Source organism: Rana temporaria, chromosome 3, assembly GCF_905171775.1.
Source record: "Rana temporaria chromosome 3, aRanTem1.1, whole genome shotgun sequence".
In the NCBI taxonomy this organism is placed as follows: domain Eukaryota; kingdom Metazoa; phylum Chordata; class Amphibia; order Anura; family Ranidae; genus Rana; species Rana temporaria.
The window spans coordinates 89,768,086-89,794,581 of NC_053491.1; the positions used below are offsets into that span (position 1 = coordinate 89,768,086).

The window sequence follows — 26,496 nt, forward strand, 5'->3', positions numbered from 1 at the left end:
CTTCCTCTCTCTGGGTGGCATGCACTCCCGCACTGTATCTATGGAGGAAGCCATGGCTGTCACCCTAGGCTGCCCTACTGATATGGACTGCAAATATATCTGTTTGTCTCCAGGGCAGGGCAATTGGTAATTTACAAAAGATAGTAAGGAAGATATTCTTCAATGCAGCCCACAGGAAGTCATATGGACACCACATTTCTGTTCTTCGCTTATAAAAGAGAACTAATGCGGCCACCACATCTAAGGACTGTAACCTGCCGTACCTGTGTATTTAGAGCTACTTACCTTTTTTTTTTTTAAATTAGTCAAATTTCTGATTCCTGTAAACTCATAGTTCCTCTCCATGGAAATGTTTAGTGAAAGGCAAAAATGTATTCGATCTATAGAGAAACCAAAGTATTTAAAGTGGAGGTTCACCCGAAAACTTAATTTTTAACATTAGATTGAGGCTCATTTTGTCAAGGGGAATCGGGTAGTTTTTTTTAAATCGAAGCAGTACTTACCGTTTTAGAGAGCGATCTTCTCCGCCGCTTCCGGGTATGGGCTGCGGGACTGGGCGTTCCTATTTGATTGACAGGCTTCCGACGGTCGCATCCATCGCGTCACGATTTTCCGAAAGTAGCCGAACGTCGGTGCGCAGGCGCCGTATAGAGACGCACCGACATTCAGCTTCTTTCGGCTGCTCGTGACGCGATGTATGCGACCGTCGGAAGCCTGTCAATCAAATAGGAACGCCCAGTCCCGAAGACCATACCTGGAAGCGGCGGAGAAGATCGCTCTCTAAAACGGTAAGTACTGCTTCGATTTTAAAAAAACTACCCGATTCCCCTTGACAAAATGAGCATCAATCTAATGTTAAAAAAAAAATTCGGGTGAATTCCCGCTTTAAGTTGGCCATATATTTGGTATTATTAATAATAATAATATTATTATTTTGTCTGATTTGTTTTGCCAGTGAGCTGAATGAATAAAATGGATTCCTTAATTCACACAAACGATATGGATAGCGTAATCCCTAATCCCCCCCCCCGCAGGGGCATTGTATCCTGACAGTAGGACCCAACGCTGTCAGAATACACTGATCAATCAGTGGCTGTAGACGCTGACTGTGTTGATGGGGGACCCTAGCAATTTTCTTACTTGCATCCCGAGGTTGCAGGAAAGAAAATCACACCATCTATGGCCTGCCTAGCTGTCTATAACATCTTGTTGCTGACTTGGGGTTCTTTGAATCCTAAAAGCCCAGAAATGTGAAATAGATAATTATTCATTCCCAGCTCTGACCAGGGTTGCCAACTTTCAGTAAATTTACAAACAGTTTGTTAAATCCATAATTGTTGCATTTGTCCACGAATGTCAGTTACTGACATGCAGCCTATATGTCCGCAATGGACATTCAAGGACAGGTGCAAAAACTACGGATTTTCCATACGGTTTGTAAATTTACTGAAAGTTGGCAACCCTGGCTCCGACCAGTGTAAACTTTTTTTTTTTTTTTTTTTTTGGGATCACGTAGATGGCCTCTGTTTTATGAACACTGCATTTTGCATTTGAAGACAGTGCTACATTACATGTGTCTTGTATGTATTTTCATGTAAAACTGTGGTTTATCTATAGAAACACAAAGTGGATCAAGTGCATTCTCAGAACTATCATCCACAGTATACACATAAAGCAAATGCTAAACTGCAGACTTGCAATTAAATTTGCTTTTCAGGTGTATGCAAGATGCAGAAAAAAAATCTACATTGAGCCTGAGAAAGAAAGTTGAAATCATAAAAATATAACGCAAGCAAACAGAACCACTCTGAAGGTTGCTTCCTGCATTCTTTCTGAAATCCGCCTAACACTACAAGGTGTTGTTTTTTTTTTTTTTTTTGGGTTGGATGAAACAAAATTGTCAGAGCTGCTGTACTAATGATCCGACATTGGTGCAGCAATCTCTCTCGCTAAGCTGTTGTGTTCTGACAGGGGGACGGCCCCCTTGCCAGAACACTCTGATCAGCACTCTTTGCCATTGGCTGAGAAAGCTGATCGGGAGTTGGTCGGCTGCTGGTTTTCCAGCATGCACGTCCAACAGACCGACATGCACACGGGCCGAATGTGGGCCGTTATTTTTAATTTTTTTTTAATCGCCCAATGTTTTCCAACATTTTGCCCATGTGTACCGTTGCTTAACTGTATTGTTTTCTGGGGGTCATTGGCCTGTCCTACATTTTATTTTACCTGTCATTGCTCTTTAATTCAGACATTTGTCTGATGTAGGTTACATGAGGGATAAGGATGATTACCAGAATTTTTTTGGCTGGTGACTTTGTAAGAGGATAACGGCATTTGTAGTCGGTAAGCAATGTGAGCTGAGCATGGCATCCACTGGTGGATGTGTGGAAGGAATTTTATATAGTGACACGCATAACCATGGAAACTGCTTCCTCCTGAATGTACCTATAGTCTAGTGTACTAAAAGGGTCATGTACATTGGATGTGTAGCTCAAAGGGTTAACAATACCGTAAATTTACAAGAAAGTAGCAAGTCATTTGTGTATCGGCTTGATTCCTATTCAAGAAAAGTGTGAATTTAACCACTTAAAGGGGTGGTTCACCCTAAAAACGACTTTTTCTTATTCCACTGCCCCCCCACATTACAATCCGATTAAGGCTCTTATTATTTTTTTCATGCTGTACATACCTTAGCACAGCAAATTCACCCGTGCATCAGGGTTGCGAGTCCCGCGGGAGTGGGCGTTCCTAACATGTGTGTGATTGACGTTTTGCCCAAAAACGAGCTCCCCCCCCGTCGCGTAAGCCGCGTCACGATTGGCGAAAGGAGCCGAACGGCGATGCGCATGAGCAGTATAGCGCCAACTCACCGTTCGGCTCCTTTCGCCAACCGTGACGCGGCTTACGCGACGGGGGGAGCTCGTTTTTGGGCAAAACGTCAATCACCAGCATGTGAGGAACGCCCACTCCCGCGGGACTCGCAACCCGGATGCATGGGTGAATATGCTGTACTAAGGTATGTACAGCATGAAAAAAATAATAAGAGCCTTAATCGGATTGTAATGTGGGGGGGCAGTGGAATAAGAAAAAGTAGTTTTTAGGGTGAACCACCCCTTTAAGGACCTTGCCTGTTTTTCAGACTAGATGTTTACAAGATTTTTTTTGCTAGAAAATTACTTGTCTGGGGGTTCCATTATATCTTTTTTTTCTAACACCCTAGAGAATAAAATTGCGGCCATTGCAACACTTTTTGTCACACCGTATTTGCGCAGCGGTCTTACAAGCGCACTTTTTTTTGGAAAAAATTCACTTTTTTAAATTAAAAAATAAGACAACTTTAAAGTTAGCCCAATTTTGTTTTTATATTGTGAAAGATAATGATACCCAACATGTCGCGCTTCAAAATTGCTCCCGCTCGTGGAATGGCGTCAAACTTTTACCCTTAAAAATCTCCATAGGTGACGTTTAAAAAAATTCTTGAGTTACAGAGGAGGTCTAGGGCTAGAATTATTGCTCTCGCTCTAACGATCGTGGCAATACCTCACTTGTGCGGTTTGAACACCGTTTTCATATGCGGGCGCTACTCACGTATGCGTTTGCGCGCGAGCTAGTTGGGACAGTGCGCTTTAAATGTTTTGATTTTGTTTTCTTATTTATTTTATTTTATTATTACACTTTAAAAAACAAAATGGGTCACTTTTATTCCTATTACAAGAAATGTAAATATCTCTTGTAATGGAAAAAAAGCATGACAGGTCCTCCTAAATATGAGATTTGGGGTCAAAAAGACCTCAGATCTCATATTTAGACTAAAATGCAATAAAAAAAATAAAATTAAAATAAAATTGTCATTTGAAAAAATTACAACAGGAAAATGTGCCTTTTAAGAAGCGGAAGTGATGTTTTGACGTTGCTTCTGCCCTGCTATGCTATGGAGATGGGTGGGGGCCATCTTGCCTTCACTCGTATCCCAGCCAGGCAGGAGGAGGGACCAGATCGCCTCCGCTGCTCTACACTAAAGGACAAACTTTTTTTTTGGGGGGGGGGGGGGGGGTTCCAATTGGAAGATTCCCCCTCTATTACTATTCTGGGGAGGCAACCCAAAATTTAAGATTTTCTTTTATTTTCAACACTGTAAGCTGCAATATATTACTTATTTGTTTTTAGGTGCGGATTTCCTTTAAAGCCAAACTTCACACAGATATGAATTACATTTTTTTTTTTTTTTTATGCGTTTAAGAATTCATTAATAAATCATAATGGTGTTTTTATCTTATTTTTTTTTTAAATGGAGTCTATAAAAGTACCTACACGGCAGCCCTCAGACCCCTGCTTCCCAATCTGCAGTCCGTGGGGCCATATGCAGCCCTTGGGGCCCCTGCAGACACTAATCTGTGTTTCCCTATTGCCTGGTATAGCAATGGTTTCTAGGTCTTATACAATATCTCTCCTGCCTGCATGTCGGATTTTTACATGCAATCATTGCCAGCAGCTACAGCCGCTAGCCATTTGCCTGAAGTTCAGCTTTTAAAGCAATTTACTGTTTCCTTTTTTCCAGTGGGTAGATCAGGCGACAAACCGAAGACAAACCTTTGTAGAAGCTACAGCAGAGAACACGGACCGGAACAGGCTTCGAATACAGGACCGGGAATTGCAGGCGATCAGTGACCAGGGAATGTGTTTAAGCATGCATCAGCCCTGGGCATCTCTCCTTGTTGCAGGCATTAAAAGGTTAGTTGGACTTTGTTTTGTGAGTAAGGCCTCGTTCACCCAGGGTGTATAACAACTCCCTGTGCAGGCAGGCCCATTGATGTCTATTGGGAGACAGCTGCTGCATGGACACACCCACTGTGTCCCAATATGACATCCTTGTGGGGTGCAGGTAACTGTACTCACGCAGTGTTCGGGGACTCGCACCCAGATCTCATATTGGGACACATCAGCTGTGTCCATGCAGTCGCTGTAGACATCAATGGGACTGCCTGCATCGGCATGTATTAAACACCTGTGCATTTCCATGCAGGGCCAATGTTTACCTGATGTGTGAGCGAGGCCTTAGGGCCAGTTCACACCAAAGAAACGCAGTCCGGATGCATTCCAGATGTTTTCCTGCATGCACGTTTTTGACGTGTTCTAGTGCATTTTTATGCAGTCCGGTGCATCCCCCCCCCTTTTCTTTCTTAACCTTAACCACTTCAGCCCCGGAAGAATTTACCCCCCCCTCCTTACCAGAGCACTTTTTGCGATTTGGCACTACGTCGCTTTAACTGACAATTGCGCGGTCGTGCGACGTTGCTCCCAAACAAAATTTTACTTTTTTTTCACACAAATAGAGCTTTCTTTTGGTGGTATTTGATCACCTCTGCTGTTTTTATTTTTTGCCTTATAAACAAAAATAGAGTGACAATTTTGAAAAAAAAAAAGCAATATTTTTTGCTTTAATAAATATCCCCAAAAAATCTATAAAAAAAACTTAATTTTTCCACAGTGTAGGCCGACACCTTATTCTTCTACATATTTTTGGTATAAAAAATCGCAGTAAGCTTATTGATTGATTTGCGCAAAAGTTTGAGCGTCTACAAAATCGGGGATAGATTTATTGAATTTTTTTTACTAGTAATGGCGGCGATCTGAGATTTTTATTGCGACTGACATTGCGACGGACATATCGGACACTTTTGACACATTTCGGGACCATTCACATTTATACAGCGATTAGTGCTATAAAACTGCACTGATTAATGTGTAAATGTGACGGGCAGGGAAGGGGGTTAACACTAGGGGGCATCATCAAGCTTTTTCAGCACAGGTGTAGACATTATGACAAATGTGTGGCTTTTCAGTAAGGCTCTATTTACACTTGTACGACTCCAAAGTTGTGCCGACTCTGGAGTGCAACTTTGACGCAACTTTGGATGGGTGCAACTTGGATATGACTGGCTTTAACCAGGGATAATGGACAACTGTTGCACACAAGTTGCATTGTATAACATTCAGGTACGACTTTCGTACAACTAACATTGTAGTCTTTGGCCCCCAAGTTGCATGAAAGTCGGACCAAAGTAGTGCATAAACTACTTTTGAAGTTGCTGCAACTTTAAGTCGCACATATATGAATGGTTATTATTGGCGAATATGGGGAATGACTTGTCATGCAACTTTGGACAAGTGTAAATGGAGCCTAAAGTGTATATGACATGACAATCACTCAAATTCTCTACTGTAAGTGATACAGCACATGACCTTTTTACTTTGCACTGTTTCACTTGAATTTAGCCATTTTTTTTGTACATAAGCAGAGCTCTTTAAAAAAACGATTTTGTTCAGTTTGAGATGCTTTGTGATCCCGTAAATTCATTTAAAAGCATTACTGAACATTTAGTTTAATTCGGCTTAATACATTTCAGGTGCACCAGAACAAAAGATGTGCAAAGACCAAAGCCTAGTACACACGGGCCAAATGTCAGTCAGCATCCGGCTGATAGAAACCGGCTAACATTCAGCCTGTGTGCCGACTGACTCCTGATCAGCACTCTCAGCCAATAGCTGACCGGAGTGTTCTGGCAGGGGGGCATTCCCCAGTAAGAAAACAATAGCACAGTGGGGGGAGATCGCTGTACTAACATCAGATTATGTGTACGGGGCTTAAAGCTTAGAACACACAGACCCAAATGTGTCTGGTTCAGCAGGAATTGGCCAAATTTCGGTCTGTGTACAGCCCTCTCGGTTCAACAGGGGCTGACCATTAGGTTGGATTCTGTCGAACGGTCCTGCTGAAAACCAGCATTCAGTCAGCTGCTGCAGCGCTGATCAGTGTTTTCTGACAAGAGTCCCCACAGTCAGAATACAATAGCCCAGCAGGGGAGTTTCCTGCATTCACAATGTGGTGGAACCTTCTTCCTTTTTTTTTCTTTTCATTCTGCCTGCTGATTAAACAATCAAACAAAAAAAAAATGATTGATTTATTCATTTTTGGCATTTTAGTGAGTCAAGAAATTAGATAGGCAGTTAGTACATCAGTATTAATCAATTTTTAAATGTATACCATGATTTGTAGACTCTATAACTTTCCTACAGACTAAATAATATACACTGATTTGGGTTCTCTTTACCAAAGAAATGTAGAATCCATTTGGCCTAAATTTATGAAGAATTATTTATTTGCAAAATCATATAACAGAAAGTCAGAAAAACATGTTGTCTTTCATAAATTTGTGGTATTTATTTTTTGTTTATATAGCGAAAAATAAAAAAAAACAGTTGATTAAATACAGTACTATCAAAACATAGCTCTGTCTCAGAAAATTTTAAAAACGTAATTTGGGTACATGAGTAATTGTCGTTTAAAGAAACTGAAAACTGGCTAACTCAGGGCTTTGCAGACTTCAAATGTTTTTTGTTTTGTTTGTTTTTTTTCTTAACCACTTAAGGACCCCTTCACGCCAATATACGTTGGCAGAAGGGCACGGCTGGGCACAATCACGTACATGTACGTCGCCTTTAAGAGTCCAGACGTAGGTCGCAAGCGAGCTGCCTGCAGGACGCTCGTGACCTGGTCCTGTGCTCCGTGACCGTGCCCGATCGCCGCTGGTGTCCCGCGATGGGGTCACAGAGCTGAAGAACAGGGAGAGGTAAGTGTAAACAAACCTTTCCCCATTCTTCCTAGTGTGACTGCCACTGATCGTCTGTTCCCTGTGTGATGATCAGTGATGTCACACTCCAAGCCACGCCCCCATACAGTAGTAATCACTCCCTAGGAAACACTTAACCCCTTCAGCGCCCCCTACAGGTTAACCCCTTCACTGCCAGTGTCATTTTCACAGTAGTAATTGCATTTTTATAGTACTTTTCACTGTAAAAATGACAATGGCCCCAAAATAGTGTCAAAAGTGTCCGATGTGTCCGCCATAATGTCGCAGTCACAATAAAAATCACTGATCACCGCCATTACTAGTAAAAAATATAAAAATATTAATAAAAATGCCATAAAACTATCCCCTATTTTGTAGACGCTATAAGTTTTGCGCAAACCAATCAAACGCTTATTGCAATTTTTTTTATTTTTTTTTTGCAAAAATATGTGGAAGCCTAAACTATATATAGATTTTTGGGGGATATTATAGCAAAAAGTAAAAACCACAGAGGTGATCATATACCACCAAAAAAGCTCTATTTGTGGGAAAAAAAGGACGTCCATTTTGTTTGGGAGCCACGTCGAACGACCACGCAATTGTCAGTTAAAGCTACGCAGTGTCGAATCGCAAAAAGGGGCCTGGTCCTTTAGCTACAAAATGGTCCGGGGCTTAAGTGGTTAATTAGGCAGAAACAACACCTTGATCATAAGTTAAAGTTGTAACCCTAAAAAGAGAAGCTATTCTGTTCGCTTATAGCAGATTAAACGGCACAGTGCTTGTGCTGTCTAATTTGTCCTTCTCCCTTCTCTAACCTGTAAAAAACTTGGTTGATCATGCCTGTTCCTATGTGCCACCTTAGTGTGCTGACCATGGTAATCATGGCTGCTGATCCATAATACCGTGGTCAGGTTACGTGCCTCCGTCATCCCACTGCTCTCCTCTCTCTCCCCCTCCCTGCCTGTCAGCTTGTGTGTGTGTGTGTCTGTGTCTGTGTCTCGATATGCTTCCCACCCCATATCCTGTCGCGATTAGTTGCTGGCAGTAAAAGAAAATACAATTTTCTTTGCGAAAGTATTTGGCCCCCTTGAACTTTGCCACCTTTTGCCACATTTCAGGCTTCAAACATAAAGATATAAAACTGTAATTTTTTTTTTTTTTTTTGAAGAATCAACAAGTGGGACACAATCATGAAGTGGAACGAAATTTATTGGATATTTCAAACTTTTTTTAACAAATAAAAAACTGAAAAATTTGGCGTGCAAAATTATTCAGCCCCTTTACTTTCAGTGCAGCAAACTCTCTCCAGAAGTTCAGTGGGGATCTCTGAATGATCCAATGTTGACCTAAATGACTAATGATGATAAATAGAATCCACCTGTGTGTAATCAAGTCTCCGTATAAATGTACCTGCACTGTGATAGTCTCAGAGGTCCGTTTAAAGCGCAGAGAGCATCATGAAGAACAAGGAACACACCAGGCAGGTCCGAGATACTGCTGTGGAGAAGTTTAAAGCCGGATTTGGATACAAAAAGATTTCCCAAGCTTTAAACATCCCAAGGAGCACTGTGCAAGCGATAATATTGAAATGGAAGGAGTATCAGACCACTGCAAATCTACGAAGACCTGGCCGTCCCTCTAAACCAGTGTTTCTCAACTCCAGTCCTCAAGGCGCCCCAACAGGTCATGTTTTCAGGATTTCCCTCAAATGAAATGGCTGTGTTAATTACTAAGGCAGTGAAACTGATCAAATCACCTGTGCAAAATGATGGAAAGCCTGAAAACATGACCTGTTGGGGCGCCTCGAGGACTGGAGTTGAGAAACACTGCTCTAAACTTTCAGCTCATACAAGGAGAAGACTGATCAGAGATGCAGCCAAAAGGCCCAGGATCACTCGGGATGAACTGCAGAGATCTACAGCTGAGGTGGGAGACTCTGTCCATAGGACAACAATCAGTCCCTGTATACTGCACAAATCTGGCCTTTATGGAAGAGTGGCAAGAAGAAAGCCATTTCTTAAAGATATCCATAAAAAGTGTTGTTTAAAGTTTGTCACAAGCCACCTGGGAGACACACCAAACATGTGGAAGAAGGTGCTCTGGTCAGATGAAACCAAAATCGAACTTTTTGGCAACAATGCACAACGTTATGTTATGTAAAAGCAACACAGCTCATCGCCCTGAACACACCATCCCCACTGTCAAACATGGTGGTGGCAGCATCATGGTTTGGGCCTGCTTTTCTTCAGCAGGGACAGGGAAGATGGTTAAAATTGATGGGAAGATGGATGGAGCCAAATACAGGACCATTCTGGAAGAAAACCTGATGGAGTCTGCAAAAGACCTGAGACTGGGACGGAGATTTGTCTTCCAACAAGACAATGATCCAAAACATAAAGCAAAATCTACAATGGAATGGTTCACAAATAAACATATCCAGGTGTTAGAATGGCCAAGTCAAAGTCAAGACCTGAATCCAATCGAGAATCTGTGGAAAGAACTGAAAACTGCTGTTCACAAACGCTCTCCAACCAACCTCACTGAGCTTGAGCGGTTCTGCAAGGAGGAATGGGCAAAAATTTCAGTCTCTCGATGTGCAATACTGATAGAGACATACCCCAAGCGACTTACAGCTGTAATCGCAGCAAAAGGTGGCGCTACAAAGTATAGGGCTGAATAATTTTGCACGCCCAATTTTTCAGTTTTTTATTTGTTAAAGTTTGAAATATCCAATAAATTTCGTTCCACTTCATGATTGTGTCCCACTTGTTGATTCTTCAAAAGAAATTACAGTTTTATATCTTTATGTTTGAAGCATGAAATGTGGCAAAAGGTCGCAAAGTTCAAGGGGGCCAAATACTTTCCAAAGGCACTGTAAATATTACTGCCAGCCCCTCTGTTGTATCAATTTATTCTATACTCTGTACATGTTTGTATAAAACTATGCCTGTAAATACCTCATCTCCGATCTTTTATGGCCAGTCAGGTGCCCTCCGGCTGCTCCCCTCCCCCAAGGGTTACTGAGGGAGGGGCTGATCAGCCAGCACGGTGGTCACTGTGACCTCCTCAGCTGCCGTCGGAGGGGACTCTTGGTCCCGCCCGCTGTAGCCCTTAGATCGTGGAGGACCATAAAAGACCATAAAAGATCTGAGATGAGGTAATTATAGGCATAGTTTTATACAAACATTTACACAGTGTAGGGTGGATTGATAGAACACAGGGGCTGGCAGTAATATTTCTTTGCATTTACAACCTGACGTGGAAATTCCACTATACGTTGTGCCTAAGCCATGTCTCCTGCCCTAATAAAGCACCCTTTCAGCCTTTTGGTATAATGCATCTTAGTACAACCCTATTTCCTGTATCTTCCCAAGTAAACAGACATGACCACAATCCTCACATCCTTGGCTCCATAGCTCGAAGACCCATGACCATGGGCGCAATGTTTATTTATATAACAATAGAGCTTGATTGCTTCACAATCGGCCAATCAAGCACAGGCAAACGGGATGAGTTATACAAATCTCAACCAATGAACAATGACTAGGGGCGTTTATGGGCATGTCTGGGCAGGGGCTGTGTGAATGATTTCCTGACCACTGTCTCTGTAAGCCATGCTCTTCTGTAAGATAAAGAAAGCCACATGGCTGGCCTAAGAACTCATGAACACTGCCCCTGGGCCCTGACCACAACGCACACAAACTTAAGTTTTTACAGTTGGCATGAATTTTTATTCTCCATTGCTTAGAGAAAAATGCATACCCGGATTATACTACTATTCCTGTGGATGGGAGATTATCTGCAGGGGCACGCCATGGTCCCCCCCCCATGTACTGATCGGGCACACAAAGACAAGAGCGCGCATCCCCCCATAACCGATAATGGCTTTGCAGAGTGAACACATTCCCCCCCTCCCTTCGCTGGCTGTCATATCCCCACAATGCAAATGCTTCTCTACAACTTGGGAAGCTTTCCACTATCAAACTGGCATCAGTCTGCCCCAGTCTACTTATTAGGCTGGGTTCACACTACTACACTACTTTCATCCTACTTTGCTCTGTGTTCAATGTTTCCCTATGAGAGCGTCTTGTAGCGTCCTACACAAGTCGGTCCGACTTTGAAAATTCTCCCTGTACTACTTTTGGTCCTACATTGATCCTACTTCAGGCCCATTGAATATCATTGAAGTCGGACCAAAGTAGTATCCTGTTCATGAAAGTAGGATGGATGTAGGACCAATGTAGCAGAGCAAAGTAGGATGAAAGTAGTATAGTAGTGTGAACCCAGCCTTAGAGTGGGCTGCAGGAGAACTAACACTGGGAGACAATGTGACAACAAATTTCCACAACACAGCCACTTTCATTTCAATTGCAAGATGCAAATGGAAAAAAATTTGGATACATTTCATCAATGAAAAATATGACCAAGTACCTGCGCATTTGGTCTGCTTGGCTGCTTTATGCTGACACAAAGCAATAGATGTGTCTCTCCCCTCCTATGTAGTACTTTTTGTTTGTGCCTTGGGTGTGCCCCTAGTTTAGGGACAGGCGTTCTGTTTCCTTTTACTTTTCCTCTTTCATCTGTTTCATGCAGAATGGCTTTTCCTGCTGTTCCTGCCACAAAATGCCACCATGTTTTACATTTAATTTCCGTATAATAGATAATAATATGTTCCATCAACAACACGTAATTGTTGGAAAACTGCAAGAACTGTCTTTTTTTTATTTTAGCAGTTATATACTTTATGAAATAAACTACACAAAGCAATAATATTTATGCTTATGTGGAACTGCTGACATTTCAATAGCTACGTAGAAATCTTTACATATTTTTTTTTATTCCCTTGAAACTAAGGAAGAAAAAATATATTTGTTTTCAATGTATATTCATTATTTGAAGCTCTTTGATAATATCCATATTATCTATAACATAGTTTTTGATTGGCAGAAAGAAATAATCTTCTGCATACAGTCATTGTGTACACAAGCAATTTGCCAGCGGGACTAAGAATGATCTTTGGCTAAGCCGAACTATCTCTACATCCTTCCCTGCTGGCAAACAATGTGATTCGAGTTACTTCATGTTGATTTGTGACTATACAGTTCAGTACTTGTCTGATCAGATTGCTCATTGTGGCTCTCACTTCTCTCTCCTGCAGGGTGGAGGGTAGGACGTGGTACAGTGCTCATCGAGGCCGTCTGTGGATAGCAGCAGCTGCCAAAAGACCTTCCCCACAGGAGGTCTCGGAGATTGAGGCTTCATACCGAGTGCTACTTAACAAAGGTTGAGCTGTCAGACCTCCTTATAGACTTTGAAACAAGGGCATTAACATTGCAACACGAGGAGCTAATATTCAGAATAGCAGCCGTGTATGGGGATAGTTATGTGACTAAGTGCTGTTGAAAACATGTTTCTTTAAGTACTTTCTTTAGGGTTTTAGGAGATTATTCCCTGAAACTGCAAAATCTATTATGTGAGCATGTAGAGGAAGAGACTGTCATCAACCATCAACAGTCCTAGGACTGTTGGACCATGCATATTGCAAAAATGTCAATTTCATGAGGCGGTCACAAATGTCTGCTTCGGAAGACTGGCTTCCAAGTTTTAGGTGTTTTAGTCTGCAATAAGGATGAGCTCAGGCATGTTTACAAACCCCATGTGCAGAGCCTGCCAGGAAGTCTGCACTGCGCTAATCACAGGCAGTGAGACATTGTCCCAATGGGCGGCTGCAGAGATCGGGAAATGTCTCCCTGCCTGTGATTAGCGCAGCGCCGTGCCGACTTCCTGGCGGGCTCTGCATGTGGGGTTTGCGAACAAGCCTGAGCTCATCCTTAAACAGAAAATTCGAACAAATTCCAGGCTATTACTGTTAAACTGTGTTCAGTGACTGTATTTTGGGTTGACACTGATGGCTAAAAAAAATTGTCCAGCCTAATCCAGTTGAACAGAACTGCACAGAACCATTAGTGTTGAGCTCAATTTGATCTACAATACATTTAGATTTTTGGCTAAACCACACATCAGGGTATTTCTTATTTTAAACTTTCAATGATATGAATATCAATGGGATCGTCAGTCTAACTTCAGATACCTTTTTGACTTGAACCTACAGATAAGGCTTACCTGTGCAGTGAGGGAAAATCTCATAATTACTTCAAGTTTAGGAGGCATTCACAGTACCTACAGCTAGGAAAAAAGTATTTGATCCCTTGTATTGTTCATTTGCCCACTGACAAAAAAATGATCAGTCTATAATTTTAATGGTAGGTTTATTTTAACAGTAAGAGACAGAATGACAACAAAAATATCCAGAAAAACGCATTTCCTAAAAGTAATAAATTGATTTGCATTTTAATGAGTGAAATATGTATTTGACCCTTCGCAAAACAGGAATTTGTACTAGGTGGCAAAACCCTTGTTTGCAATCGCAGAGGTCAGACATTTCTTGTAGTTGACCACCAGGTTTGCACACATCTCGGAAGGGATTTTGTCCCACTCTTTTAAGATCCTCTCCAAGTCATTATGGTTTTAACTCCAACCTTCTGCTTCCTCCACATTTTTTCAATGGGGTTAATGTCTGGAGACTTGCTAGTCCACTCCAGGACCTCATGGTGCTTCTTCTTGAGCCACTTCTTTTGTTACCGTGGCCATGTGTTTTGGCTCATTGTCCTGCTGGTATACTCATCCACGACCCATTTTCCATGCCCTGGCTGAGGGAAGGAGGTTTTACGGTACATGGCCCCATTCATCGTCCCTTTGATTCTGTGAAGTTGTCCTGTCCCCTTGGCAGAACCCCCCCCCCCCCCCCCCCCCCCCCCCCCCCCCAAGCATAATGTTTCTACCTCCATGTTTGACAGTGGGGATGGTGTTCTTGTGGTCATAGGCAGCATTGAGTTGATGCTAAAGAGCTTGATTTTGGTCTCATCTGACCACAACACTTTCACCCAGCTCTCCTCTGTATCATTCATGATGTTCATTAGCAAACTTGTGCTTTTTTGACCTTTTCGGCGCTGCAGGATTTCAGTCCTTCCCAAAGTAGTGTGTTACCAATTTGTTTTTATGGTGATTATGGTCCCAAATGTCTTGAGATCATTGACCATTATCTCTTGTTTAGTTTTGAGCAGATTCCTCACCGTTCTCATGATCATTGAAACTCCATTAGGTGAGATTTTGCATGGAGCCCCAGACTGAGGGAGATTGACAGTTATTTTGTGTTTCTTCCATTTGCGAATAATCGCATCAACTGTTGTCATCCTCTCACCAAGCTGCTTGGAGATAGTCTTGTAGCCCATTCCAGCCTTGTGTATGTTTAAAATCTTGTCCCTGACATCCTTGGACAGCTCTCTGGTCTTGGCAATGGTGGAGAGATGGGAATCTGATTGATTTGCTTCTGTGAAACGGGTGTCTTCTTTTTTTTTTTTTTTAATACAAGTATCACACTTAGATTAGGAGCACTACTTTTAAGAGAGTACTCTTAATCTCAGCTCGTTACCTGGGAGACAAAAACGTGGCTGATTGATAGGGCATCAAATACTTATTTCACTTATTTTAAAAATGAAAATCAATTAATGACTTTATTGAAATGTGTTTTTCTGGATTTTTTTGTTTTTGTTGTTTTTCTGTCTCTTACTGTTAATAAACCTTCCATTACAATTATAGACTAATCATTTCTTTGTCAGTGGGCAGACGTACAAAATCAGCAGGGGATCAAATATTTTTTTCCTCACTGTAGGTACTGTGAATGCCTCTTAAACTTGCAGTGTTTAGGAGATATTAATGCTTGAAGCACTGAACTCTGAATTGACAGCATGCTGAGAGTGCCGTTCATTCGGAGTGCTTTACCGTGACTCCCATGCGCATGCTTTTAAATGGCTGGAGAGTGCGAACCTAGAAGGAAAACAGAGTGAAGATGAAAGTGTTGACAGCACAGCGCTTGAGGGCTTCCTTTTAAGGTCAGTCTGTCAGAATGTGCTGGTATGCAGTGAATACAAATTTATTTAAAGGAGGGGTGGTCCATGTTTAACTAATACATTGTTGTGCTAATTAAGTGCCAACTGATTTAAAGAGTTAGTATTGTCTTTTAGACTTCCTACTTGTATGTGTAAAAAAAAAAAAATGAAAAAAATGATTTATCTGAGATCAGGGTAAACAGATGTTATTAATACATAATGTAGTGATCATGGGTTATAGTACTTTTTTTTATTTTTTTTATTATTTATTTTGTGTTTACTGTTTAACTAAACTGCTTGTACATTTGCAGGTATTTATTTCCCCAAGGATTATCCAACTGGCTGTCTGCTTGGCTGTGTGGAAGTGGCTGACTGCTTATCACATGAACAGTTTGAAGAACAGGTAATTTGGCCCCATCCTTCTTTTTGCATGCAATAACAAATCTGGACACTTATGCTTCTGGAGGAAGAGCAAAATGTTTCAAGCTGTTTTATTCAATGAGACAAGCGCTTTTTTTTTATATAAGGTATGCTAAACCTATGCCATTGCCAGAAAATCCCCTGCAGATTTTGTAAATTTGCCTTCTTACAAAGAAATGAAGAGTCTATCATTTTTATTATAGGTGTATTTTAAATGATGGAGACAGAATATCAACCAAAAATCCAGAAAAATCGCACTATACAAATGTTATAAATTGAGTTGCAGTTCAATGAGTAAAATATTTGTTCCCCAAGCAAATCATGACTTAGTACTTAGTAGAGAAACCCTTGTTGGCAAGAACAGAGGTAAGACATTTCCTGTAGTTGGTGACCAGGTTTGCACACATCTCAGGAGGAATTTTGGTCCAATCTTCTCTAAATCCTTAAGGTTTCTTGTCTGTCGCTTGGCAACTGGAAGTTTCTGGTTCCCTCCATACATTTTCTATAGGATTATAGTCTGGAGACTGGCTATGCCACTCCATGACCTTAATGTGCTTCTTTGTTGCCTTTTGGGTCATTGTCATGCTGGAAGACCCATCTTCAGTGTTTTGGCTGAGGGAAGAAGAGTCTCATTCAAGATTTTACAATACATGGTCGTGTCCATTGGCCCCTCAGTGCAGCAAAGTCAGCTTTGTATCTTTAGCAGAGAACCCGCCCCAAAGCATAATGTTTCCATCTCTGTGCTTGACTGTAGGGATGGCGTTCTTTGGGTCATAGTCAGCATTTTTCTTGCTTCAAACACAAGTTAATGCCAAAGAGCTAAATTTTGGTCTCATCGGATCACAAAGATTTCTCCAAATTCTTCTCTGAATCATTTATATGATCATTGGCAAACTTTAGATGGGTTTGTACGTCTGCCTACTTGAGGAACGGGACTTTGCTGGCGCTGCAGAATTTCAATCCATGGTGGCATATTGTGTTACAAATGGTTTGTTTGATGACTGTGGTCCCAACTGCCTTGAGATCATCCACAAGCTCCTGGGCTCATCCCTTATGTTCTCATGATCATCCTTACCCCATGAGATGAAATCTTGCATGGAGCTCAAAATTGAGGGTGATTGTTATTTTTTTTGTATTCCTTTAATTTGCGAATAATCGCTCCAACAGTTGTCTCCGTCTCACTAAGCTTCTTGCTGAGGGTCTTCTAGCCTATTCCAGCCTTGTGCAGGTCTACAATTTTGTCCCTGACATCCATCCAATTGACTGGACTAATCTGTGTACCACATGAGCACATACTGTCTGTGGGAGTCAGCATTATTGTTGGTTGGTAGGGGGTCAAATACTTATTTTACTCAATTTGTAACATTTGTATCGTGTGTTTGTTTTGTTTTTTGGTTGATATTCTGTCTCTCTCATTTAAAATACACCTATGATAAAAAATTGACAAAATCTGCAGGGGATCAAATAATACTTTTCCCAACACTATAAATGTTGCCCCTCCTGAATAAGCTCTATCTTAGCCCAAATCAGCCAAATATTTTGATGGGTAATTTATTCATATTACTGCATATAACTTTCTATACCGGCAGTGAACAGCATATTGGAATAGACAACTGTCTGAGGAGTTCTCTTTCTTTGAAGAGATCTCTTCTCATGTCCTGATACTTCTCGAGACAGGAAGTGAAAGACAATCTCCCCAATGGGCCACAGAAAGCAAACAAAAAAAAACTAATTTCCCAGGTCCACTCTGCTCCTCCAGCACTCACTGGAGCGACGCACTGAGAGGCTGGGCCGGAATCTGGGCAGATCCCAACATTGTAGGGATCCCTGCAGAGCCTGGATAAACTCTGTGACATTAGTCGACAGTTGGCTTTAGCACTCACAAGAGTGCAGAACTAGATGCACTCCCGTGACCCACAGGAGAAGTATGGCCAAAAGAGCCATACTTCTCCTTTAATGCACTACTTAATGTAGTTCTAAAGACTAAACTTCTTTACCTTAATGCATATACTGCTTTAAGTTTACAGAAAAGTCCCAGTACTTACACCCACTGCCCACAAACACTTACCTACTGTCCTTAACACAACCACTGAGTCCGGGCTTCATCAGTGCAGCTCCCTGAACTTCCTGGTTTCTCTGCAGTCACTGAGGGCTGTAGGGTAATATTGACCACATAATCGCACTGCATAGCACCAAATTGGCACAGGACCCTACCCCAAAGTTGCATCGCAGCTGCACTGCATTGATGTGAACGACCACTATTGAAAACAATGTGGTTTCCATTGTCATGCGATTCTGTGTGACTCAAGCCGCATCAGAGATCGCACTAGTGTAAACCAGGCCTTACACAGCATAGAACTTGCATAAGGCTCTACTTGCTGGCTGCAAGAGCTAAAATGAAGACTTCTTATAATATATTTGTTTACCTGATTATCTTATTCTTATTTTTTTTTAGAATATTAGCAAAGAGTAAATTGGTTTAGTTATTTTTTTCTAGACTGACTCTGTATTTACACATAAGCTTTTAGTTTGGAAAGTTTGAAGACACTGCTGTGCTTTTAATATATGAATATTCTGCTCTTTATTTTTATTTTTTTTATACATACAGCATCCTTCTCTACGCCAAGAATCGGCATCGCCCTTTGTATTTGTTTGTATCAACCCTCAAGAACTGCCAATTAAATTTCCCATTAAGGGACAACACAAGATTTGTAAGTACTCAAATTCACTCGCCTGACGCATGTCATAGGCCATTTATACATTTGCACTTTATGCCCCTCAAACTAATAGATTAAAATAGAAGAACTTTACATGTACAGAAAAAAGTCACTGTTAAAACCTCATGCCTAAAGCAATACTGTCACTTTAGGAATACTCAAGGCTGCTGACAGATATGGAGTGCAGTTACCCAAAGGTGCTTGTACATGCATGCAGCATCATTCAGTATCCTTTGCCAGGCCATTCTGATTGGGCTAAACTGTGACACTTGGGGGTAATGTCAGAGCTTTTCACTACGCCTTGCCCTTCCACATTTAAAATTGCCTGTCACTGTGATGAGCTGCTTTAATGGACAGTAGGAAAATGTGGAACGAGTGATGGGGTTGGCAAGCTTTAGCTTTATAATGAAGCACTGAAGCTCAAAACCCCCGGCATTTGAGAAAAGCAGGGGATACCAATATCTGCTGCTAGTTTTCTGCATGTACCTCCAAGTGCCTGCACTTTATACCTGTCGGCAGCTGTCAGTGTTCTTAAAGTGATAGAGGCTCCTTAAAGTGGTAGTAAACTCTGTACTACCACTTTTACCTACAGGCAAGCCTATAAAAAGAATCTCCTAAACCGTATATATCCCCTCGCAATGAGCCGCTCATTGCAGTGGCGCATGCACAGCGGTGATCCTCGGCTAAAGGCCCGGCAGCCGCCAGACCTTGCCGGAAAGAAGTCTCCCGCGTGCATGCGCGGGATAGACGACATCTCTGCTCCAGCCAATCGCAGCGCTGGAGCGGCGATACCCGGAAGACACGCCGAGGCAAGATGACATCTCCCTTGGCGTGGACCAGGTAAGTTCCCCACGCCTCGTTCCAAGGTAAGTATTTAATAATGAGCTAGTATGTGGTGCATACTATGCCTTTTGCCTTTTTTAGGTATGTAAAAAAGAAAAAAACTGCTGCGGGTTTACTACGCTTTAAGCCACTGTTTTATTATTAACCAAGAAAATATTGCTTTCATGCCCAAAAATCTATTTATTTAATTTGCGAGTCCACCCATATCTAGTAATTCTTAGATGCTGATGGTCTGAATCACACAATAGTATCTCTTAATAACCCTGAGTGTTTCTTGTTGGAGTTCTCAGTGCTGCCCACCCTTACTTACGTACACTTTTCCTTTTGTACAAGAAATCTCAATTTATTTATTTTTTTGCTTCATAAAGCAATATAAATAAATAATCCCAAACCCTTGTAATGGATATAGCATATAAATAGAATTGGAAACTCGACTGCACATACATTGCCTGCAAAGTTTAAGACCTTTGGGCCAGATTTACATAGAATTGTCCTGGCGCAGCGTATCAGAGATACGCTACGCCGCCGTATCTTACCTGGCTCGAAGTCGAATCCAGGAAGATTTTGCGCCATAAGTTACGGTGGCGTAGTGTATTTCTTGGCGCGTATTTCAAATTGGGCAGGTAGGGGGCGTGATTCATTTAAATGAAGCGCGTCCCGCGCCGATTGAAATGCGCATGCTCCGTTTCGAAATTTCCCGCCGTGCTTTGCGTGAAATGACGTCGCACCGACGTCATTTTTTGAACTTAGACGTGAGTTACGTCCTTTCCTATTCACTGACGACTTACGCAAAAAAAAAAATTCAAAATTCAAAATTCAACGCTGGAACGACGGCCATACTTTAACATGGCAAGTCTATCTATACGCCACAAAATAGCAGCTTTAACTATACGCCGGGAAAAGCCGACTAGCGACGACGTAAGAGAATGCGACGGCCACGCGTACCTTCGTGGATCGACGGAAAAAGCTAATTAGCATACCCAACGCGGAAAACGACGCAAACTCCACCCAGCGGGCGCCAAAGTATTGCACCTACGATCCGAAGGCGTACAAAGCCGTACGCCTGTCGGATCGAAGCCAGATGCCGTCGTATCTTGGTTTGAGGATTCAAACTAAAGATACCACGCGGCAAATTTGAAAGTACGCTGGTGTATCAGTAGATACGCCGGCGTACTTGCTCTGAGAATCTGGCCCTTTGTGTTTTAGGGTAACTCCACTTGGTTGAAAAAATCTATTCAATATATAATTGCATCTCCATCCATTTTGTGAATTGCAAAGCACAGGGGTTGATTCACTAAAGCTAAAGGGTGCAAATTATTTTGCAGCTCTGCATTAAAACCAATCGGCTTCTATATATTTTTTTTTTTTGATCAAAGCTTAATTGAACATGCTGACTTTAGAAGTTGATTGGTTACCATGCATAGCTTCACCAGAGTTTTGCACTCTCCAGTTTTAGTAAATCTACCTGACTCAACGAGTGACGGCTCACTTGGACAGTCTTCCACCCATCACGTCCGGCGTCTCGCGGCTCTTCCCGCATCCGCGCCAGACCAGGCCTCATTCGCGGCCGCCGCAATTAGGAAAGACTGACGACAATGTGACTGGCGACAATGGCTAATCTGCGATACTCTGCGGACTCTATTCGGGGTCTGAGACAATTCGCAACAGCATTACCAGCCGTCACCAAAAAGGCCTTAAAAATAGAGCAACGTTTGAGATTCGATCGACCATCAAAAATGTAAACTATTTAACCCAGCTCAAGCACATATCATGTGCTTTGATCAACACAAGATCGGCAGTAAAACACTGATTAGAAATCCACGATTTCTTACTACAAAACGATCTAGACTGCCTCTTTATTACAGAAAGCTGGCTCTCAGACGACTGCAACACCATTCTCGGAGAATTGGTGCCAGAAAACTATCGCATTATAACGGAAAACAGAATAGGGCAAAGAGGAGGAGGCCTGGCGGTGATCCACAAGAATCACATTACAATCACTAAGCCAGCCCTTCAAAATCCTCTTCCATTCACTTACTCTTCAACTTCAAACTTCCCCCCAGGAGACTGTTCACATTCTCCTCTGCTATAGGCCACCTGGGCCAAAATCGCAGTTTTTGCCATCTTTAACGGAGTTCATATCCACTTATACCCTTAACAGCAAACATCTTTTGCTGCTCGGGGACTTTAATCTGTGGGCCAACTCCGCACAGGATCCCATTGCGGACGCCTGCATCGATCACCTGGAGGGATTAGGGCTACAGCAACTTATATGCGGGCCAACACATGCTTCAGGTCACACACTCGACCTAATTTTCAGACAAAATCTGAAAATAAGCATTTTAGAAAATGAACCATTGCCATGGACAGACCACCATGCAATCAATTTCATAATCTCCAAAATTCCCCCAGTGATAAAAGCACCCAAGCCGGTGACAATACACTGGGCTAGATCTCAGAAGAAGCTCCATTCGGAACTCTTTAAATCTACCTTGGGAAACAGAATCAAAACAATCCATCCACATCAAACAGCCGCAGATACACTGGATGCCATAAACGCAGCCCTGCTACAGTCAGCCGATTTAGTAGCACCGAAACGCAAAGCCTGCATCCGAAAAAGAAAGTCTGGCTGGTTCAACAACCAGCTGTCGCTTCTGAAGCAAGAGCGCAGAAGGGCGGAAGCCGCCTGGAAAACAAGCCCTGCAGAGGATAACCTCATCTACAAGGCAATAACAACACGATATCATAAAGAAATCTTCAAAGCCAAGAAACATAATTTTTCTATGGCAATTAACAGCGCCCTAAACCGCCCCCGCGAACTCTTCAAGATGGTCACCCAGACCATGAATCCAGGATGTCTTGAAGTCCCCAACTCAGACACCCAAGAGTTCTGTAATGAACTATCGGATTTCTTCATCAACAAAATTGAAAGAATCCGGGAAAGCATCTTGCAAAACAATACCCCCCTCAACCCCACCGTCAATCAACCACAAAACACCCACAGAAACGCTCTACAATCAACAAAGTTCACTCTGGAACTGATCTCCATCGATACCACAAAAAATATCATTGGTGCTTTGCGGAACAGCACATCGCCCAATGATATCATCCCCACCAAACTGCTGAAGGAATGTGCCGACATCCTGGCACCACCCATCACACAGCTTATAAACCAGTCATTTAAGGAAGGCACAGTGCCATCCCTGTTGAAAGAGGGCACAATCCAGCCCATCTTGAAAAAACCTAACCTGGATCCCAAGGACCCAACTCACCGCCGTCCCATAACAGGCCTAAATGTTCTCTCCAAGATAATGGAGAAAGTAGTGGTACAACAGCTGCAACAGCATCTAGATACCCACAATCTACTGGATCCATTACAATCAGGCTTCCGTCCCGGACACGGGACAGAAACGGCCTTACTCAAAATATGGGACGAGGCCGCAGACGAAGGAGAATCTTGTCTCCTGGTTCTGCTGGACCTAAGCGCAGCCTTTGACACGGTAGACCACAAACTGTTACTGATGCGACTAGCCAAGGTAGCAGAAGTCGCAGAAGGTGATTTACCATGGTTTTCTTCCTTTCTTGAAAACCGATCACAAACAGTTAAATTGGGTTCTTTCACGTCGGAAAAGCGCACAGTGTCATGTGGAGTCCCCCAAGGATCCCCCCCGTCACCGGTGCTTTTCAACATCTATCTTCGCCCTCTCTTTGATATTATCAGTAGCCAAGAACTACTCTATCACTCTTATGCAGACGATACGCAACTGTATTTTCGCATCTGCAACAAAAACGATCATCATCTTAGTTTAGAGAAATGTCTCTCTTTGATAGAAAACTGGATGACAAAGAGTTATCTTAAACTCAACAGTTCAAAAACAGAACTCCTTATGTTTCACGCCAGCCGAAAGAGTCAACTGGCAACGACCTGGACACCCCCGCCCATTCTGGGCCAAATCATCACCCCTAGCTCCAAAGTCAAAAGTCTCAGGGTCATCTTCGACACCTTCATGACAATGGACGCACAAATAGGGTCAGTAGTCAGCGGAGCGCACCATCTGTTGCGCCTACTACGCAGACTTATTCCATTTATCCCCAAAGAAGACGTAGCAGTCGTGGTGGGAACAATCGTGAATTCCAGACTGGACTATGCTAACGCCCTGTACCTCGGACTCCCAAAGTACCAAATCTCCCGTCTGCAAGTCGTTCAGAATACGGCCGCCAGACTGGTGACTGGGAAAAAAATGGGAATCAATCTCACCTTCGTTGAGAACCCTTCACTGGCTGCCAGTAAAAGACAGAATTGCATTTAAAGCACTCTGCCTGACACATAAGTGCATCCATGGGAAGGCTCCGCAATATCTTTGCGACAAGATAGAACCTCACAATTCGAATCGCGTTCTGCGATCCACCGACCAAAATCTGGTCAGGGTACCAAAAACCAAATACAAGTCCAAAGGAGAAAGAAGGTTTGCTTTTCAGGGTCCTAGACTATGGAACGCTTTACCAACCAGCATTCGGTTGGAGGAAAACCACCTGACTTTCAGAAGACAGATCAAAACTCTGCTCTTTTGATGTCATGAGACACGAACAACTAGCGCCCAGAAGCGATTCAGTTCGCATGCGCCGCGCTTTATAAGTTTTTCATTCATTCATTCATTGTGTCAAGTCTACATGCCAAGATAAGGGACATTCTTCTCACTGACCCACTGAAGCAAAGAACGCATTGCAAGGAAGGAACAGACACTTCATTACATTGTAGTAAGGGGGTGGAGGTTTATTGACTGAAGTGGACTACTGGAAGCCATCTATAAACCCCAGCTCTGTGCATGCTTTTCCATGTCCTGCACAGCAAATTAAATATACATAAGTGAAATGGGTCAGGGAGTTTAAATTGTCCTAGTTATGGGCTTAATGGATACCTCCATGCTGAGATAACCTAAATGACAGCTCCAAGGTATAAATTGAAATATGTAATTTGCCGAACAGGACATTTCCATCACAAAAATGTTTTAGTTCATAAAGGCTCATGTATCATTTAAAGCGGAGTTCCAGCCTGGGGGAGAAAAATATTAAGTCAGTAGCTACAAATAGTTACTGACCTTTTAATATAAGGACACTTGCCTGTCCAGGGAGCTTGCGATGTCAGCACCTGAAACTGTCCTGTCCATCAGCTCCGGGTGCAGGCGCCGGCATCCTTACTAAGGGAAACGGGAACTAAACCCTCCTATCCTATCCTTACAAGGAAGCTGTCATCTTGGCCTCTGTTTGATCCTCAGTTGTCAGGGTGCTGCACATGTGGTCAGCTATGACACCAGTCAATTGATGTCTTGACAGTTTGGTTCAAAGCTAACATTAGCAACCTAGTAATTAACAGTTATCTCACTTTGAATGTAACTGTTTTGGCAAACCGTTAAATTGATAGGTTTAGTTCTGATTGGATATTTAAATTTTATCTTTTTTTTTTTTTTTTTATCCGTCTGCAGACAGCTTTTCTAAAAATAACTGATTTTCTAAAACGAACAAATTTAAAAGGTGGCTTCATTATAATCAGGGCACTTGGGGATTTTCTGTCCACTGCATAAATGCAGAATGCAATTCAAATTGACAAGCTAAAATTTTAAGCCCTGGTTCACAGGGGTGCGATTTTTTTTATTTATTTATTTATTTTTTTTTTTTATTTGACAGTTCAAAATTGCATGACAAGTTGTCGGCAATGGAATAGTTCAAATTGTTGCGACTCAAGTCGCAGTGACTTTGAAAAAGGTTCCTGCGCTACTTTTTTGGGATTGCATTGCGACTTGCATAGACTTCTGTTAAATGAAGTTGAAAGCCCAATGAAATTGAAGGTGCAAATCGTACTAATCTGCATATTTGAAATCTTGCTGAAATAGCACGATTACTGCAGTTGCTCTCTTATTAGAACACCGAGACTGTTCATGCATCTGTAGCAGGCAAACCCTTCCACTAGGCACACTGCAAGCTGAAATTGAGCAATATGCTGAAACTAGGAAACATTCACAGATTTCTTTCCAGCCGTAAAAACTAGACAAGTGCAAGTTTGCTTGCAATGCATGTAATGGAGTTTGGATTTATTTATTTTTCTCAACGAAAGTGGAATTTCATGTTAAAATAAGACAAGTCATGGATTTACTAGTGGCCTATTTATTTGCAGGAGTATTTTCTAATATATAGTTTTATAAATACATACAGAATCAGTTTTTCTCTCTTGATTTATTTTTTGTACAGATGACTTTTCGTGCCTGGCAGTGAGATTTATTAACAAAAAATGAAGCCAAGGTGTTTTCATAGGGGGAAAAAAAAGCAAATGCATTTTGTTTACTTGCTAATATTTCCTGTTTTGTGTGTCCATTTTATGATAAATTAATGCTAAATTAATAAATGCTCCTTTTTTTTCTAGGGAAGTTGGATTCTAAAATTCACCAAGGGGCCAAAAAAGGGTTAATGCTCAGAAAAGAGAAGATGGCACAACCATGAAACCAGCAAGTAGAGCCAGATGGAAATCTGCAAACAAAGCAGCCAGATTTTGGTTTAATAAATATTGTACACAGTGCTGTATTTACATATGCTGGACCAAAGTGCTTTTCTGTAAACCAACATAAAAAATTATAAACATATTTTATTATATGCATCTCATTGCTGTCCTTATTACTTGTATTTCTGAAACTACCCAACTTCCTGTCCTCTTGGTTAAGATCTCTAGGAAGTGATCTGTGATTTAAGGCAGTGGTCATCAACCCTGTCCTCAGGGCCCACTTAACAGGCCAGATTTTATGTATTACCTTGGGGCAGGGCCGGACTGGGAGTAAAAACCAGCCCTGGAAAAAATGTCATACCAGCCCCATAGCATTATTATACCAGCCCCACAGCATAACGTCATTATTTTCTTGTTCATAAAAAGGGAAAATCATGCATTGT

At 42.0% G+C, this 26,496-nt stretch overlaps 1 protein-coding gene across 1 annotated transcript in view; it reads left to right on the top strand.

Annotated features, from left to right (window-relative positions):
- The window catches only part of TRIP4 (thyroid hormone receptor interactor 4), a 56,382-nt gene extending 30,173 nt beyond the window's left edge, over positions 1–26,209 (top strand). The window contains exons 9-13 of the mRNA XM_040342936.1: positions 4,559–4,731; positions 12,790–12,914; positions 15,892–15,983; positions 18,609–18,711; positions 25,979–26,209. Coding sequence (XP_040198870.1) covers positions 4,559–4,731; positions 12,790–12,914; positions 15,892–15,983; positions 18,609–18,711; positions 25,979–26,055 — 570 coding nt within the window. The 3' untranslated portion in view covers positions 26,056–26,209. The remainder of the gene's footprint in view (positions 1–4,558; positions 4,732–12,789; positions 12,915–15,891; positions 15,984–18,608; positions 18,712–25,978) is intronic.
- Positions 26,210–26,496: the final 287 nt, after the last annotated feature.